The 17,276-nt window shown below is 43.9% G+C and overlaps 1 protein-coding gene across 12 annotated transcripts in view; it reads right to left on the bottom strand.

The window, feature by feature from the left end:
- The window catches only part of ep300b (EP300 lysine acetyltransferase b), a 35,426-nt gene extending 18,870 nt beyond the window's left edge, over positions 1 to 16,556 (bottom strand). For 4 of the 12 annotated variants that reach the window (XM_030406570.1, XM_030406571.1, XM_030406572.1 and 1 more), the window contains exons 1-17: positions 15,740 to 16,556; positions 13,003 to 13,607; positions 11,592 to 11,771; positions 8,801 to 9,104; positions 8,211 to 8,324; positions 7,749 to 7,991; positions 7,404 to 7,509; positions 7,142 to 7,270; positions 6,870 to 7,008; positions 6,551 to 6,734; positions 6,322 to 6,399; positions 5,634 to 5,719; positions 5,211 to 5,363; positions 4,034 to 4,624; positions 3,374 to 3,613; positions 2,363 to 2,558; positions 1,698 to 1,816 (exon numbers count right to left, since the gene is read on the bottom strand). In XM_030406570.1, the coding sequence (XP_030262430.1) occupies positions 1,698 to 1,816; positions 2,363 to 2,558; positions 3,374 to 3,613; positions 4,034 to 4,624; positions 5,211 to 5,363; positions 5,634 to 5,719; positions 6,322 to 6,399; positions 6,551 to 6,734; positions 6,870 to 7,008; positions 7,142 to 7,270; positions 7,404 to 7,509; positions 7,749 to 7,991; positions 8,211 to 8,324; positions 8,801 to 9,104; positions 11,592 to 11,771; positions 13,003 to 13,607; positions 15,740 to 15,833 (3,561 nt within the window). In that variant the 5' untranslated portion in view covers positions 15,834 to 16,556. Of the gene's footprint in view, positions 1 to 1,664; positions 1,817 to 2,362; positions 2,559 to 3,373; positions 3,614 to 4,033; positions 4,625 to 5,210; positions 5,364 to 5,633; positions 5,720 to 6,321; positions 6,400 to 6,550; positions 6,735 to 6,869; positions 7,009 to 7,141; positions 7,271 to 7,403; positions 7,510 to 7,748; positions 7,992 to 8,210; positions 8,325 to 8,800; positions 9,105 to 11,591; positions 11,772 to 13,002; positions 13,608 to 15,739 lie in introns of all 12 variants that reach the window. The other 8 variants (XM_030406565.1, XM_030406567.1, XM_030406569.1 and 5 more) reach the window with 5 other exon arrangements.
- Between the last annotated feature and the right edge of the window lie 720 nt (positions 16,557 to 17,276).

Genomic DNA, 17,276 nt, shown 5'->3' with positions numbered 1-17,276 from the left:
AAATTCTAAAGCTACCAAAGATTGCAACTGAAGCCAAGCTTTGTGAAAATCATTTAAAGAATTGCTCTTTTTGCCCCACGGTGCAGAACACTGTGGTTCTCTGCTTAAGACTGAGAGCAAACAAAGCTTTCAGGACCAGGAAGCGAACAGGGTGCAAAACCAAGAAGAACAGAGCAGTGGCAACAGCAACAGGCAGACAGAGATATACTGTTTTTAGCAACAGAGCGGTTGGCATTAACAACGCCAGCAGCGTGAGTGGCCACATGATGGCAGAGTTAAAGCCAACGGTGCTGAGGTGAAGCAAATGTAAAGAGGGACGCAGTCTTTTCCGTTGTTTTTCTTTTCCCCGCCGTCTGCGCTCTGCGTCCTATTTGCCATTTGTGAAAGGAGCAGAGAAGAGGGCGAGGAGAAGAAAAGCTTTTCGGAGATTCAACCATTATAAAAAAGGAGGAGGTGTGAATTTCCAAGAGCAGGGTCCATCTCGGTGTCACCATGGCAACAAGAGTTAGGAAACAGACCCCCGTCTCTGAACGGAACCACTCACATGAACAAACAAGTGATGCATATTTCCATGTCAGCTTGCAGAGCCAAATTTATTTCACAACCTACAGTTTTAATAAACGGCTGAATAAATATCTGAAAATGGCGCTCTAGAAATTAGACAAGAGTGGAAAGTCGCATCACTTGACTGTGGAGGTTACGCACGAGAGGTGAACCAATAGCCTGGTGCTCGCTCATTACTGCTCTAAAAATGCTGGTTATCAAACTTTACACTTCATAGTGCAGCGAGCAGACAGGCTCTGTCCCTCTGTTTTTAATACAACTATGATTTTCATAAGCACATACTGAGGCTGATCAAATACTCATTACCCCTTGATTTGGATGTACCAAGAGTAAAGATATTGTCCCATCTCTACACACTGCCCACCCGAACACCAACACACTACTACTGGTGAGGAACTGAACTAGAAAGCTAGCGATGGCGTACTAGGATGAAGACTACAAAAAAATAAAATAAAATCATGATTCAAACCAAAACCTAAAATTTTATGTGAAAAAGGCAAAAGTCAAACAAAATTAAAGTGATAAATGAAAGCAATTGGCTCATGAACTGCTGTTAAAGCACATTACTTGACATAAAATACACAATGTTGTCATGTCTCCATAGAATACTTTCAGTATTTGGGGTGATATTGAAGACGAACAGCGGATTATTATAATTATTCATCGATTCACTGTCCAAATCTGGAATTACTCAGCCCAATTATTATTATTCATGTTTTTATCTGATTTTCATATATCATTTACTTGTTGTCCGTAAAGGCAAATGTTCATAAGAGTCATTGCTTTGATTTACAAATGACAAGAAGTTTCAAATAAGAGAGCACACACACACACACACACACACACACACACACACACAAACAAACATACACACACACACACACAAACTTTAAAAATCTCCTTTTCTTAACTTCTGACATGCAATGGGAGAAAAATCAAGATAAAAAGAACTGGAAGTGGATATTTAAAATAAATTCAGAAGATATGACAACTATGACAAAATGAGAAAAAAACATGTTCAAGATGAAAAAAGGAAAACAAAATAAAAGCTACGTTTTTAGAGGAGTTGAAGCAAAATGGCAGCCAGTGCAGTCCCTTACCAGGTTAGTTTTGTTACTAGTTCGAATACGTACGGGTATTCCCAGTAACTGGGGGTCCACCGGCTGACGGAAGGGAAGGGACTCAGGGTCCTGCCGGTACAGAGCTTCTAGGGTGGGCATCAGAGCCTGACGCAGCTCCTCCGGCTTAAAGACTGGAAGAGAGGTAGTGAGCAAACAAATGATTTAGAGATGGAAGGTAAAGGGGCAAGACAGGGAGAAGTACAAGTTAAAAGGAAGCCTTCCTTTCTCTTTATCTGAGGGATGCCTGGTAGTGAAACTCCACTGGCAGTATCATGTAATGTTGTGTCATTAAACGACAGCCGGGGAATACCACACAGAGTAGGGGAGTGATAGTGATAACAGTGGGGCTTTTCTGGCGAATTTCAGTGCATCACGACTGAATTGCGACAAGTTATAACTAACCACTACCATAAATCACTGAATCACAGCAATGAAAACAGAAGATGTAGTTTGAGGATGTCGTGAAGTAGCATGGGGTTATGGGAGTTGTTGTCTTTATAATCAAATAACCAGTTTTATAGGTGAAATATAGGTCTTGAACAGATCCTCTGATTCAGGTGATTTCAGTGGAATGAACTAACTTTGCAGCAAAACTACCCCGTTAAATCCTGATACATCCAACCTTTTCAAAAGTTATCATTTTTTAGCCAATGACACAGTAGTGACTCAAAACTTACTTTTCTTCTTGCTCTGAGCGCTGGCTGGGGAGCTGTTGGTGGCTGTTGACCCTGATCCCTCCTCTTCCTCTTTGGGCTCTTTCTTCACCTCCGGCTTCTTGTCTTCACCTGATGTTTCTGACGATGACACCGAGGATGAAGATGTGTCCATGGGCTCTCCTTTACACCCATCTCCTGATGGCTTCTCTTTCTTTATCTGAGAGGAGGATCATCAGTTAAAGTATGTGTTTCTCAATAATTAATCTGAATGTATGACCTGAAAAAATTTAATTTACACAAAACTAGAGCTGTCAAAGTTAACATGTTAATAACCTGTTAACGCAACATCCTCTTACACCTTTAATTTTTTTTAACGCGCGATTAACACTCGGTATTAAAAAAAAGAAACGCGCATTGTATGATTTAGGCCGTCGGTGGCACCTGCAGTCTGGATCCAGAGGGCGGCAGAAGAATAAGAAATGGAAACAGATGAAGAAGAAGCAGGGTTGGCGGTTCGGGAAAAACACGGTGGACTGAAAAGCGAAAGTGAAAGGAAATGGAGAAAGGACTTATGAACGGCAAATTCACTTTCAAAACACTGCCAGATGGTTCGGTCGATAGGACAAAAGTTATCTGCACGTACTGTCGACATGAAATTAGTTACCATCGAAGTACGTCGAGTCTCAAATATCACTTGCAAGCCAAACACATGGCAGATGCAGAGAGCCCCCCCCCCAAAAAAAAAGCTGATGTTTTTTGAGGATATTGAGGATATTTTTTGAGCCTTTTATTTTCCTGCATGATTTGAATAAACAATTTCATAAAGCAAGCATATTTGCCCTTTCTATGTTGTTAAAAGTATTAAGAACATGAAAAAAATACATCAAGGTACATTTAGAACAGGAAAGAAATGTGCCAAAAAATTCGGATTAATTTGCGATTAAAAAAATGAATCGTTTGACAGCCCTACAAAAACCCTTTAGGCCTCAACAGTTTAGACAATTCAGGATTTTGTCTGAAGATTGATCTTACCTCAGGTTTCTCCTCCTTCTTCACGTCAAGCTGACCCTTTCCCATCTTCCCCTTGCCCTCTCCTTGACTTTCAGCCCCGTCGTCGTCCTCCTCCTGCTTCTTCACCTCCATTTTGACGTCTTCCTTGCTAGAAGCAGGACCGTCCGCCTGGGCGAGCTGGGACTTGGGTTCAGTACTGCTGCTGACCGAGGCTGGAGAAGACACCTGTCCGTCGGCTGTCAGAGAAGGCTTCGCAGAAAGCTGTGGCAAAGGGACAGAGATGACATGTTTTGAAATGGCAAGAAAATGGCCCTGTTGTTTTTTGAGGGGTTCCAACACTCACCAGTGTTCTGTAATACAATTCAAGGACTTTTTGAATATCATATTCTTCCTAAAACTAAATTTGTCATTCAATAATTTTGAAGGACAACTTATTAACTCAAGTTTTACTCTATTCTTTTTAAATTTTTTTAAATTGACACAACTTTCCTAAACTTTCCCTTTCTTTTTCATTATGTTGTATGCATTTGTCATATTCCCTTTGTGTAAGAGCAAGAAACTTATTCACAGAACCAGAATAAGCAAGGAGATTAGAGCATCACTAAATGAGGCTTACACGGGCGGTTTTAGGAAAGCGAGTCAGGATTGGGTCAAGTAGTGAAAGCAGGGTCATCTACTCACTGGGGTCTGTGGCAGCTGCAATGGCACGTGAGTATTCTGGGTAGGCACTGAAGAAGCCTGACTAGCTTGTGGGCCTGACGAAGCCCCACCCCCGTGCGTTTGCTGTGGAAGCTGATTGGCCTTCTCAGAGTTCACCGCCTGGCTTGATGGCGGCTGCTGCTGCTGTGAAGATGGTTGTTGTTGTTGTTGTTGCTGCTGCTGCTGTTGCTGTTGTTGTTGTTGTTGTTGTTGTTGTTGTTGCTGCTGTTGCTGCTGCTGCTGCTGCTGCTGGGGGTGCTGTGGAGGGGGCAGCTGGGGTGTGCCAGGAGTATGTGGCTGTGGGGTTTGAGAACCAGGTAACGTTGGTGGTGTTTGATGGGGTTGAGGCGTTAAGCTGCGTGCTGGTGAGGGAGAGTTCGTGCGGATGGGTGGGCAGTGAGGGAAGGAGTTGGGCTGCGTGGGGGTGGAGGATGGAGGCAGGTTGGGTAGGGGCCCAGCACCACTGGCACTACCAGGCCCCATGGAGCCTCCAGGGCCTCCGGAGCCTGGAGTGGAAGAGGCAGACTGTGCTGCAGGGCTGCTGGCTGGGAGCGAAGGCGGCGTTGACATCTGCTACAGAGGAAAGGACACAGAGGTTAGGGAAATGCCAGGGATCACTTCTTTTCGTAATGATAAAGATTTGTTTTCTAGTTTGATACTCTGAAAAAGATGGATCTCCAGAGTATAGGACACACGATTAAAAACAACATGGGTCTGGCTTATTATAGAGAAAGCTTTTACTGGATACACAACTGTGGAAGGTTTGAGTCACAACACTTTATTTCCGATTGGTCTCTTTAAAACGTGAATTAATGGTATATGGAAGATTGCCCATAAGCACAAATAATCAGTCTTAAAGCTTCTAGAGAGCCAGTAAAGACCTGCGATCCATCTCTGAGCAGACAAGACTTACGTGCCAAAATCCTGAAGACAGTTCAGTTAATTATACAGTATTCATCACTATCCATCAATTCCTGCAAAGCTGCTCTGAGAGTTGATTTTTATGTTCATCCTCATTTGCATTCACTCAGCTGATTTAACTAACTGAACTGAAGATATGTTTGAATTTCATAATATGACATATTCTCCACTTTGGTAAAAAGACCCTAAGCTATCAAAGTCATCTCTACCTCACAAGGTACGGTAACTCAATCCTTACCGATGGCACAGCGGTCTGTGCTCCAGGCTGGTTCATGCCAACAGGACCAGAACCACGCCCAGGACTGGACCCGGGAAACTGGCCCGGTGGGAGGTACTGGTTTTGTAACTGTGTGGCATTGGGCTGACCCATCCTTGATGCTCCCATACCCATCTGGTAACGAGACAAGACATGTGAAGACTTAGATAAATGAAGTCATTTTAACAAACGGTGATTTTTTTCACGCAGGTATGAACTTGAAGCTCTAAACATGATTCTCCTGTTTATTCTGTCTCTTTGTCCTGTGTGTACCCTCCTCCACACTGTTCACAGCTAAGATTTTCCACTGTACTTAGGTTGAGAAAACACCGTTGTCCTAGCCTTTAGCACGTCTCATACATTCCCAAAGTAGCATGCTATAGAGATGGTGTCAGTATTGCTAACCTGGTTTACTGGAGCATTTAGAGGAAGAGGAGGTGTCGACCTCTGACCCATTGACTGCATCCCCATCTGACCAAACTGGTTCATTCCTAGAAGAGAAGGAAGACAGAAGTGAGAGGTAAAGAGAGCAAAAACATATTGTGTTCACACTGGGACAATTCTTAATTGAAAGTCAAACTCCTCTCTACAGTTTGATTGTGAGGAAAAATGCTGATCGGTAATTTGTCTGTTGTCTGCTGCACTTCCTATTCCAGTGAGGGTCAGTCCGACCCGTTGTATGCTCTGTTGCTTATCAGTAAGCTTATGAGCATATTCTGCACGTCAAAAGGCAGACTGCAGTAATTACAGCAGCAGTGAAGTTCTCTGTTTGGCTAGCAAACTGTAAAATAAAAAGGTTGTAATGTTTTCATTTTATGTCTTTTAATTCATTTAAATACTTGATTTAAAAGGAAACTTTATCACCAAAACACATGAAACTCACAAGAGTCGAAGAATAAGATGACTTTATTGAGGATAAAACATGGTCAGGGTTGTAAACATGCTAGCAGGTTAATAATTATTATTATTATTATAATAATTATTGCACACATGTTAATACTCCCTCCAAATGCCCTTGTAAACTAAACTTCTCGAGGTTTGGCCTCTCAACAAGCCTCAGCTAAAATGTCATCAACATTTATTGGATATGTACCTGCTGGGTTCTGCATCCTGTTGACCATCTGATTAGGTCCAGTCGGTCGGACCATGGACGGATCAGCATGAGGACCATCTGACAGGGGAAGAAGAGTTACAAGAATCACAGATCTTATCTTCAGAAAAACCACAGATGTCTAAAAGATGTATGAATGAATGCATGCATTCGTTTGTGTCTATGCACATACAGAAGTGTGGAAGGGAGGTTAAATGGTATGTTTGCATACTTGGAGGTTGCCCAGGGGCCATGGGCAGCTGTCCCATGCTGGGCGGCCCCTGAGGGAGGCCTGGAGAGGCTATGCCAGGTTGTCCCGGCATCATGCCCTGCTTCTGGAGTCGCGTCCTCCTCTTTTCCTCCAGCTCCTTTTGGATCTTATAGATCTTCTCTGCCAGTAGGTGGTAATACTCCGCCTAATAGGGATGTGACACAAGTGAGAGAGAATGTTATAGGATACATCCGACAATGCACAAAATAAATACTTTTTCTCTCCTCCCTTAACTATACCAGGCTATACCAGAACACCTCACGTTGTGTTGGTTTCTTACCCTACTGTTGGCTGACTCATACATGTCTCCCTCGACTTTACGAGCGTAAGCGACCAGATTCTCCATCCGTCGATCTTTCAGCGCAGCTGGATCAGGGGTAGGGAAGATCGCCTGCACGCTGCTCTCACACGTGCACAAACAAGAAGATCACACAGCTACAGTTAAATTGTGGACAGAGGCACCCAGCACTGAAAATGATCTCAAATTCAAATTAGTTTTCATTAGCTACAGCTACATTGAACGTTTTGAGAGGTGCGTGCTAGAAAACTCACAGCTTGTGGACGAGGTGGTTGCGGAGGTCCTGTGTGATGTCTTCATGCCAAGACTTCCTCATGCCTGCAGCAGAAGGAGGAGTTGCCGTGGGCATGGAGCCTAGGTTCCCCACACCATCATTCATCAAGCTGGGGAAGGCAATACAGAAGAAGGGAGGGGAGAAAGGAAAGAAGACTTTAGCCAATACAGAGCTGATTTTTTATTTAATATGAAAGTAGACTGAATTTAAAAAAGTAGCTGTGACCAATAAAGCAGTTCTACCTCTGTGCATTCATGCTACTGTGCAACATGGCGTTTGGCAGGAGGGGGGACTGCTGGTTGGGTGATTGCACACCCACTCCACCATTCACTCCCATAGAATTTCCTCCTAGAAAAGAGAGTTAAAGAGATTGATGGATACAGTTTTTAACTGGGAAATGCTGACAACAATGTGGGAAAGTAGCATAAAGAAGAAAGGCACAAAGTGAATCTATCCACTGAAATAAAAATCAAACTTGTATGACAAAGTCATCAATGAGCAGTCAATGGCCAGCTTTGATTTCAAATTATTTTGTCATACATGAAGTCCTTGAGGTCAAAAATCAAAACCCCTGCTTGCAAATGTACCTATGGAGTTTAAAGTCCTCATCCCAGGCTGGCCCTGTAGCCCCTGGTTCTGCATGTTGGCCTGCGTTGGCTGCTGTGGTATCTGGTTGCCCTGGTAAGTGAGACCGAGCGCAGCGTAGGCCCTCTCTATGGAGCTGGGGTCGATCTGGTTGGGAGGATTCAGGCTCGGCGTATTGGACTGTCCACCTGGCACCCCTGAGCCTAAAGAGTTCACTAAACCCACCCCTGCACTGTTAACAAGAGCTGTCAAAAGAACAGGGGGGGGTTGACGGAGACAGGGTGGGGAAGGGATAAAAAAAAAAAAAAGGGTGAGCATCGGTGGATTCAAGCTGACTGTCATGCACTTTACTGTTCAGTTACAGGATTCTCTGACATTTCAAGGTAGATGCTGTATATTAACTCAATGGTAAGAGCCGTGTGCACGCATACTGTTCAAAGCAAGACAATCACAGAGGCACTCACACTGCTGATTCCTCTTGTCTCCAGCGTTTTTCAGTGGCAGGCATACAGGACAGTCGTGTCGTGTGCAATTCTTCCAATGAGAGATGATCTGTCTGGATGAGGCACAGTGCGCCACTGGGAGGGAGAGGCATAAACGGACAGAAGTTGAGAAAACGGAAGAGGAGTGAAAGAGAGAAGAGGCACAAAGAGGGAGAACAAGTGAGATGAGAAATTGTGACAGGGTGAAGGAGGAAGATGAATAATGAGACAAGAAAAGGATGAGAGAGAAAAGGATAAAGTCAAAAGGGAAGAGGGAAGCCAGAGACTGAGAAAGTTATTGTATGAGTCATTCAGTACAATAAAATGTCCAGATGAGAAGGAGAAAGGGAAAAATTACAGCAGAACAGCCAGCTAGAGAGAGAGCAACTCTTTCTGATAAAATGAAAAACTGGGGGCAAACCAAGAGGGATATAAACAACAAACAGGAACTAACAAAAAAATAAAAAGGATGAAATGCTGCAGATACATGAACAACTTTAAACACTGCCTAGTGTTTATGATATAAACCCCACACCGTATAACCAGCAATCAGCATAATTCAACAGACTCACCCTGGCAGGACTTGCCAGCCTGGCAATGAGTCATGTGGTTGAGCACGTTCTTCATGGTGCGGCAGTGGGGCAGGTTGCACTGCCGCACTTCCCCGTTGGCCTGCTCCCTGCGCTGGCACTTGTGCGCGTGGAGCAAGAGGACCAGCTGCTGCTGGATCAGCTTCCGTTTCTCGGGGTCTGCTGTAGGGGGCGCTGTGCCGGGACCCGCCCCCACGGCATTGAGCCCAACCTGGGCCCCTCCCACTGCTGCTGCAGCGCCGACGGATACGCCACCAACTGCTCCAGGCTGCTGCTGCTGGGCGGCCTGAGGACAGAGGAGGAATACGGAAATAATTATTTACAAGACTGCAATCATCAGGTTTTATAGGAAGACTTCCAATGACCAATTTGGTTGACGGATAACAATTCAATTCGATAATGGAATGGTCCATCAATTTCGGGTCTTGCATCTAGAAAAGGCAAATATTCAATGTGTTTACATGTATAGCAGATGTTCTCACTTCAGAATAACTAGTCTGCCCATTTGGATAAAGGTGAGAGAATAACCGGTCTTAAGGAGAGTTGGGAGCAACGATTAAATGATTCAAACACTCCAAAATAAAAGTCAGTTTCAGACCAATGCTTCCAGCAATTCTGTAATTATCAACCACCACCTCAAGAATGAATTAAACTGTTCTTGTGTGGAAAAAATGCATACAGAGCCTCGCTTTGTTTAATTACAGCCAAACAGCAATACGCATTATAAATAATGCAGGCGTGTAATGCAGCAGTGCAAGTGACAGAGTGATCACTGCCTCATCGATCAGTACTTCCCTGATGTCCAACTTTCATTACAGCTCGACCATTATTCCATTTTTGAGGCAGATAGAGAAATATTTGAAAGATTTAATCACAATATATGTGCAGACGGGAATTACTTTTTATGTACAACATAACACTAACAATAATCTTCATACAGATCCCTCGGATTAGTTTTCTTTTTTAAAGAACTGTGACCAAGATGCATGCCAAAAGTTGTACAGTGGTACATTGTACAGTTGAAAAAGTAATCCCTCCATCATGATGACAATGATTGTAATATATCTCAAACCTAGTTTGGTTTTCTGCCCTGGAATTTCTTGCTACTCAGCAGCCAACAAACAGTGGACACCAACACCAATATGTATCTTCAATGAGCTAACATCAGACTGGCCAATTTATTAGTTTATCCATTTCCCAATAATTTGGTTAAAGTACTGCTGTTGGCAGAGTGACAGATGACCACAGGAGAAAAAAAAGGATGGATGGATTATTGAGAGTTTGAACTGGGTGAAAAAAACCAATACCCACCCCTGTACATTTACATACAGTAGTCGGATTTGAACAGCAAAGTTAGTAGTGACTCACTACAATCCGACAGGGCTGTTCTGGGGCGTATGGTTGATGTTACTTCAAAAAGGATTAGTTTCACTGAGGTAGTTAAGATTAATGTAATGACGGTTTGAGCTTCTTCTTTACGAAAATCCCAACCAAGACGATTCACTCCTATTCAGCAGAGAACTCAGCCTGAGCTGCTTTCCCTTTGAAATGACTAAGAGTTTGTCTGAAACATCTGTAAGCTTATTTGCAGATAATTTTGCCAACAGTTACTAATTTATTACAATCTTTTTCAGATTTGCCTATTAAAATTAGTCTTTTCCTAATGCACACCTGCAACACCTGTACACGATCAGAGACAAGAAAATACAATGGAAATGTCTTATATTTCTTGTCAGAAATCTCTAGTTTTTTTTCATAACCCTAACCCAGTTATTATAAACGCAAACAGTTTCACTCTGTTTTGTAGTCAAGTTGCATACACAAAAGAGTGAAATGGGGAACTTCACACTGCGAGACTAGAAATCCTATTCTCAGGATTTAGCAGACGAAAACAAATTTCTCATTGTCAGTGGTGGTATTAAAGCACCTGAAGCAAATGACCACAGTTGTCTACACTGTCATCACAGAGCTGTACTGTGACAGAAATAAAGATGGAAAGTTCGACAGTAGTTAAATGCCAACACACATCTCGATCAAGCAAAGTCGTCCACGACTTAGACGGGTTAGTTGGGTGCAACAGAGTGTGTTCAGCTGGACAGTGACCTGTGTACAGATCCTGGTACTGAAAAGGGGCTCTAAAAAAAGAGGCTTTATCTGCAATTTGTTTACATCTTCTGAGGTTTTGGTTTTGACGGAAGTAGATCTGCTGTCTCTTACATTCACAGCAACAGCATTATCAAGTCACAAACATGCATAGAAAAAAATCTATCACATTATCTGTAGCAGCACCCGTGATTGTTTTGCATATGACACCCTGAAACCTACAGTCAAAATGATGTAATAACATTCATACAGGTGTGTTGACATTTTTTTTTTCTAACATGCAACAATTACGTTTATCATCAGATCACTTCTGAGGGAGTGTGATTACCAACTGTTGCACACAGCCAATATGAAGGGGGTTGTTTGAAAAGCCTACAGTCATACAGAGGGTGTGTTAAACTTGTTTGAGAGAAGTTGTCAAAATTGTCAACACAGAGAAAGTAAAAAAAAATGGTTGGGTAGTTCATTGTTGGATTTGGGCTTCTGACAGTAACAACATTATTGAGCATCATCAGACTCATCATTCAACCAGAAAATGGAACAGGCAGATGGAATAGAATAAACTGTGCGATGATAAAACACGTATATTTAGTTTAGGGTTAGGGTTAATCTGTATTCTATGATGGCTACAGAGTTTATCCACCAGTACAGAACAGAAACAAATTCCTACCATCCCAGGCATCCCTTGACCCGGAGGTGCCTTCTTGTCCATGCTAAACTGGTTGGCCATATTGTTGGGCAGACCCGCCTTATTCTGGAGCTGTGGGCCCAGCCCTGCTCCAGGCAGCCCCTGGCCAGCCGATTGGCCGTACGGACCACCATAGGGGCCCGCATTGGCCATCATATTCATCTGGAGTGCAGAGGGAGGGGAGGCAAAGAGTTATTGAGAAGATGAGAGGAGGAGAGATGAATACAACTAAGAGAGGACGATATTAAAAGTTTAGAGTATCTAGCCAATTACATTCCCTAACCTATGAGAGCACAATTCAAGCAGCCAGTAATGTGAAATTCAAGTCTGGTGTTACAATGCCATCTTATACAAGTTTGAAAACAAAATAGAATCCTACATTAGACTGTTTTAAGATCGAAAGCAACACTGAAAAGGTGCTAAGGAGACAACATGAAATCACTTTCTAGATCCTACTAATTATCATTCCTTCCTAATAATGACTTTCCACTTCTACGCTTTGCAAACAAGCGCAAACAACCTACAGTATTTTCAGTGTAGCGACTTCAGTTTCAGGACAAACTAGTCTTTATTTCAACAGCAGCACCATCAGCTTTAACTACACTGAACATGGACAATGCTAACACTTCACTAACGCATATTTTAACTACAGGACAGGAGGAAATCTCGTGTTAGCTGGTGCACACTGCAGCAGCACGGCAAAGGCAGTTATGCTACCTGCCTTTGCAACAAGTTAAACAAGTTAACACAGCTGTTTGCAAAACTGCCATCACACCTTCAAAACAAATCACAACTGTCTTATGACATATCGACTAGCAAAGAGGTTAACCATCAATACCACAGAGCGAACGGTGATGCTGCTGTGAATCCCAACACATAACCACAATTACGCCTGCACCTGCTCTGGGAACTCGTCTGCGCCAGTCTCACATGAGTAACTACTACATCGCTTGAGTGTGAAAAGATGCTTCTTCCTTTGTTGCCATAAAACATGAAAATAGTGTCGAACTGAATTAAACCCAAGTTTAAGATGATTTAACTGAACTCAAGAGAGGTCAAATTTATGAACACATTTCCCCCGATTCTAAGCAGGAATTTTAAAAACGCGTATATTTTACATTTATGGGCGATAAAAAGTACATCCCCATTAATGATTTTATGTGTGTTCCCACAACTCCCCAACATCCATGGTAGAGTGTGTAAATTGCACTTACAATTTTCTGTAGAATTTTAACAATGCCATAACATATATAACGTAAAAGATTTTGTCAGCAATTGGGACGTTTTTCTATCTGAAGAACTTAAGAACTTTGAGAAAATCACACTTTGTTCATAAAATAATTGATACCAACACGTCAGTTGTAATGGCCCTGGTCCAGCCGGGTGTGCTTACCTTGTTCAGTGCTCCGGGTTGCTGCGGTCTCATCCCTGCCTGACCCCCAGGTCCCATTTGCTGACTGCCCTGCTGCTGCAGGGTTTCTGCCAACAGATTACTGTTGTTACCCATGCCTCCACTGCCAGGGTAGCCCATTCTTGGCGAGCCATTCATCACCTGCCCCCCCATCAGGCCTTGCTGCTGCTGTCCAGGATTGCCCTTCTGGGCACCCATCATGGCAGCTGCCCGACTGAGTGCTGCCACCCCTCCAACCATCCCAACCTGCTGCATTAATCCAGTCTGCTGCTGTTGGCCTTGGGGGGGCATGCCCTGAGGTCCACCAGGGGAGACACCGACACCCCCCATCATCCCCATGGAAGCCCCGGGCCCTGTGCTGTTGGAAGTAGGGCCTCCCTGCTGTGCTGGTGCTCCTGCGCGCAAGAGTTCAGACAGCTGTTTGTGTTTTGCAGCTGCATCCTGGCCTCCCAAACCGAGGCCTCCTCCGAGCCCTGCGAGACTGGTATGGAGTTGGTTGACATCCCCTCCGTTAGTCAGCCCAAGGTCCGAGGAACTTATGAGCTCATCTGGGAGGTCGTGCTCCAGGTCAAAGAGTGAACCGAAATCTAGGTACGGAGAAAAAGAAACACAAATTTTAACAACTAGAAAAATAAAGACTTAGCTTACAATGTTGACAACTCGGGACATTTGACAAAACACACTGAACATAGCCTCAGTTGTTGAAGACTAGTTGAATTAACCTGCATCTTTTAAGTGTGACACAGCTCTGACTTCAGTTTGAAAACGATCAACCATTAATCTGGAGCCCATAGCTGGACAGCGCGAGCAGGAGTAGCTGCTGCTTCTCACAGCTTGGACCTCTCTCCTGGGCATCAGCTTGTGGTTTTGATGGGGAGCCAAACATGGAGAGTGAACGCAGTAGGGTCAGAGTGAGAAGCCGCAGATGGGTAAACACTACAGAACCTAGGTAGCGTGTGCAATGGATCTACAGTTATGTAGTGCATGGAACAGAAAAGGTATCGGACGTCTTATCCACTGGGGTGAAATTGTCTGATTTCTATATACTATAGTGTACTCAATCATTTTCCTTGTGTAGTTCTTTAATCCCACACGATACAGTCATGTCTCTACTTTAACGGTCATGAACTACGCTGTTTTTTCTTCAGACAGCCCCACAAACACACAACTTTGACAGTTTGACTTTTTTGCCTTCTAGCATGTCAACATCTTAAACTTCTCAACATCGATGCTACTTTGTAAACATGCTGTGCTGGTGTTTGACTTGATGCATTTGACTTGGTTGCATCCTCTCCTGACCTTTCTCTATACTCAATGCGTTCACGGTATTGGGAGTCCAGATACTGTAGGAAACTGAACATGCATCAAGCTTGAAATCCACATTAATGCATTTTCTGACAGAGAGTCAGTGGTGTGGTCACCCAACTTTGTACAGCGGACAGTGAAAAGAGTCAACAATTCCATGAAGATTTTGTGTTATACTAAAGAAAATGGACTGTGAGGTAAAAGAATGGGATAAAGTGTGAACTAAGTGCCTTCATCACTATGGTCGCCTGCGTCTCGTTTTAAATGGATGCAACAAGAGGAGGTGATGCCAAGAATTTACAGCCTCTTGCTCACTATATGTAAATCAATTCGTTTGCAAAAAAATGTTTAATTCACAGTCGAGCTTAAATGAATCCACGTGGTCTGTTTTGATAAGTGTAAAACCATTTTGAAAAGTAAACTGCAAAAAGTGCAGCGCAGTGTCACCGTGCAGACGCAGACAATGGAGGGGGAACAAGAATGGGCTTCGTCGGTAGCACAATTGAGAAACTACAAGCCTTTGAACAAAAGACATGAGGGAAGACGTTTCAGAGCCGCTGGCTGAATTTGTCCTTTCATTTAAACGCGGTAACAGTTAAAATGGACACACAGCACACATATTTGTCCGGTAAACAGCGCTTTGCGCAACTTTAATGAAGTGTCGAACAATAGCTAGCTGGTATACAATAGTTCACTACAAACGGTGTCGGCTAACAACACTTGAAGCACACGAAATCCATGGCTCCCAAAGGTTTTTACTACAACAACGATAGGGGTTAGTACCCCACAGAAAGAGTTACTTCTTTGACCAATAATGTTTGACTAGTTATCCATCATTTATTTTCTTTGCTAGGCTAAAAGCCGAGCTCAGCTGAGCCGGTCCGGTGGGTTATCTGCCTAGCTAGTTAGCTAGCCCACTCGGTTACCGTTACTTTCTCCTACAGCTAGTTTAGAAACGACCATTTGTTTCAGTGTTTACGGAGGATTTACGAGGCCGGTTTAATATGTGTGTGTGCTCCCATCCTTCTGTTTTATAAACTTTTTATAGTTACTTGACAACTTGAAGCAAAATGGGGTGACTCGACTCTTCCATTGTTTGGAGGTGGACCTTATAGTTAGTAGCTAGTTAGCCTGTTGAGGCTAACGCATCAAAACATCCCTGCAGCAAAGTTGCTGCTGCCGCCAACACTACATCATACTTTGTCTTTAGCACGAACAGTTCTCAGACTGGACCTTTTTAGCCATGCTACGGATATATTGTTGTTTGAATGCATTAATTGTGGAGAAACTGCGTCCAACTAAGTTGGTGTGCAACTCTACAGGGACTTCCAAGACTGGCCAGTAATTAATACACAAACAGTGGGAGCTGGTTCATGTTTTAACTCCAGCGAAGTAATGCATGCAATATATTTACCATTTCCATCACTGGCAGACACCGAGAGAGCTGGAGAGGACAGCTTGGGCCTCTTGGCTGAAGGCGGGCCGGACTCCAGGACATTATCGGCCATATTTTTGACGAATTAAAAAAAATGCTGTAGATCCACGGAGGGCAAACGTATTTCCCCTTATTTGCGTCTCCTTATCCCTTTAAGAAAAGCTTCTGATCGTTCCCCCACCGCTCAGGGGGACGGTAGGGGAGAGGAAAGCAATGTTGAACTCTTTCCCTCACAGTTCTCCCTCTCGATTTATTCCTCTCTGCAGATATCAGTCCCCCTCCCCTGTCGGAGATTTTGTTTCTTCACAGATTTGAACAGGAGGAGGTGGGAAGGTGGAGTCGGCGAAAAAGGCAAGCGTGCGGCCCTCTGTCAACCTCATGTAGCCTCCTCTGCGACTCAAAAAATGTCCCGATATCCGTCCTCCGTGCTGCACTCAGTCCTGTCCGCCATAGTCGGCGGAGAAAAATCCCGTATTTCAGGTCTGAATCACTTCTGTGGAGAGTCTCCGTCAGGACACGAAGGTGATAATGGTGATCCGAGCACCCGGGCCAGGAGGATCCCTGTGGTAACTTCTGCAGGCAGTTCTCTCATGCAACAGTTACGAGACCCTCGGTTGCATTTACCATTTCTCTCACCTGACCAGACATCCCGCTGCTGGCAATGCGACCCTTTACGTCTCCAGCGCCATGAAGGCAGTCCACCGGTGAGCGGAGACCACCGGCAGTAGTTTTAAAATACGATTAAAGCGTCGGTGGTTCTCTCAAGTGCAATACTGAGAGAGAGAGAGGGGGGGGGGGGGGGGGGGGGGGACAACTTGTATTGGCTTGCCAGTAAATGAATAAATAGCAAAACAGTTCTGCAAAAAAAGATGAACACACTGGAGTCCCACACTTGCAAGTTACTCAGATAAAAAGGAAATCTATCGCGGGTGTCTACTTCCATGCATGAGTTTTCCTTTGCATGTGCACGCCGACTGAATTGTGCACTTAGTGTTTGACCATGCAAGGCACTGGGGTCAGAAAGAGCAGACTCGTATTGCACATTTGGTTGTTGCAACCCTTTTGCGCGATTACGCCTATTGCAGTCAGCAGGGGTTTGGCAAAGGTTGGAAATCTTGTCAAATATCAGTCCTCTCCTGCAAGCCTCTCCTGGTGCAGACTTTTATTTCTTTGACAGATTAGTTCTTGGGGGCAATCACAGCGCGGATTGCCAATCAGCCGCCAGTCAGATTGATCCAATTAGTTTTTATTTTGCAGATGACGATCTGTGGGGTTACTTATCTTGTGCTCCAGCAGAGGTTCCTCCTCCGGCTTTCGTGTGGTTTGAAACACTTGATAGCTCTGATCATGAAAAGAATGATTAATACTCTAAAAAAAACATGTACATCTCACCCACTGCTTACGGGATGTCTTGGCAGGGCAAGAGAAGAGAAAAAGGAAAGATCTTTAGCAACAAAAAAAAAAAGAGCCAGGAGCACAGCTACGGCGACAGGCGAAAATGTGATAAAAATTGACG

Source organism: Sparus aurata, chromosome 23 (genome assembly GCF_900880675.1).
Source record: "Sparus aurata chromosome 23, fSpaAur1.1, whole genome shotgun sequence".
Classification (NCBI taxonomy): Eukaryota; Metazoa; Chordata; class Actinopteri; order Spariformes; family Sparidae; genus Sparus; species Sparus aurata.
This window is presented reverse-complemented; position numbering and strand designations above follow the sequence as displayed.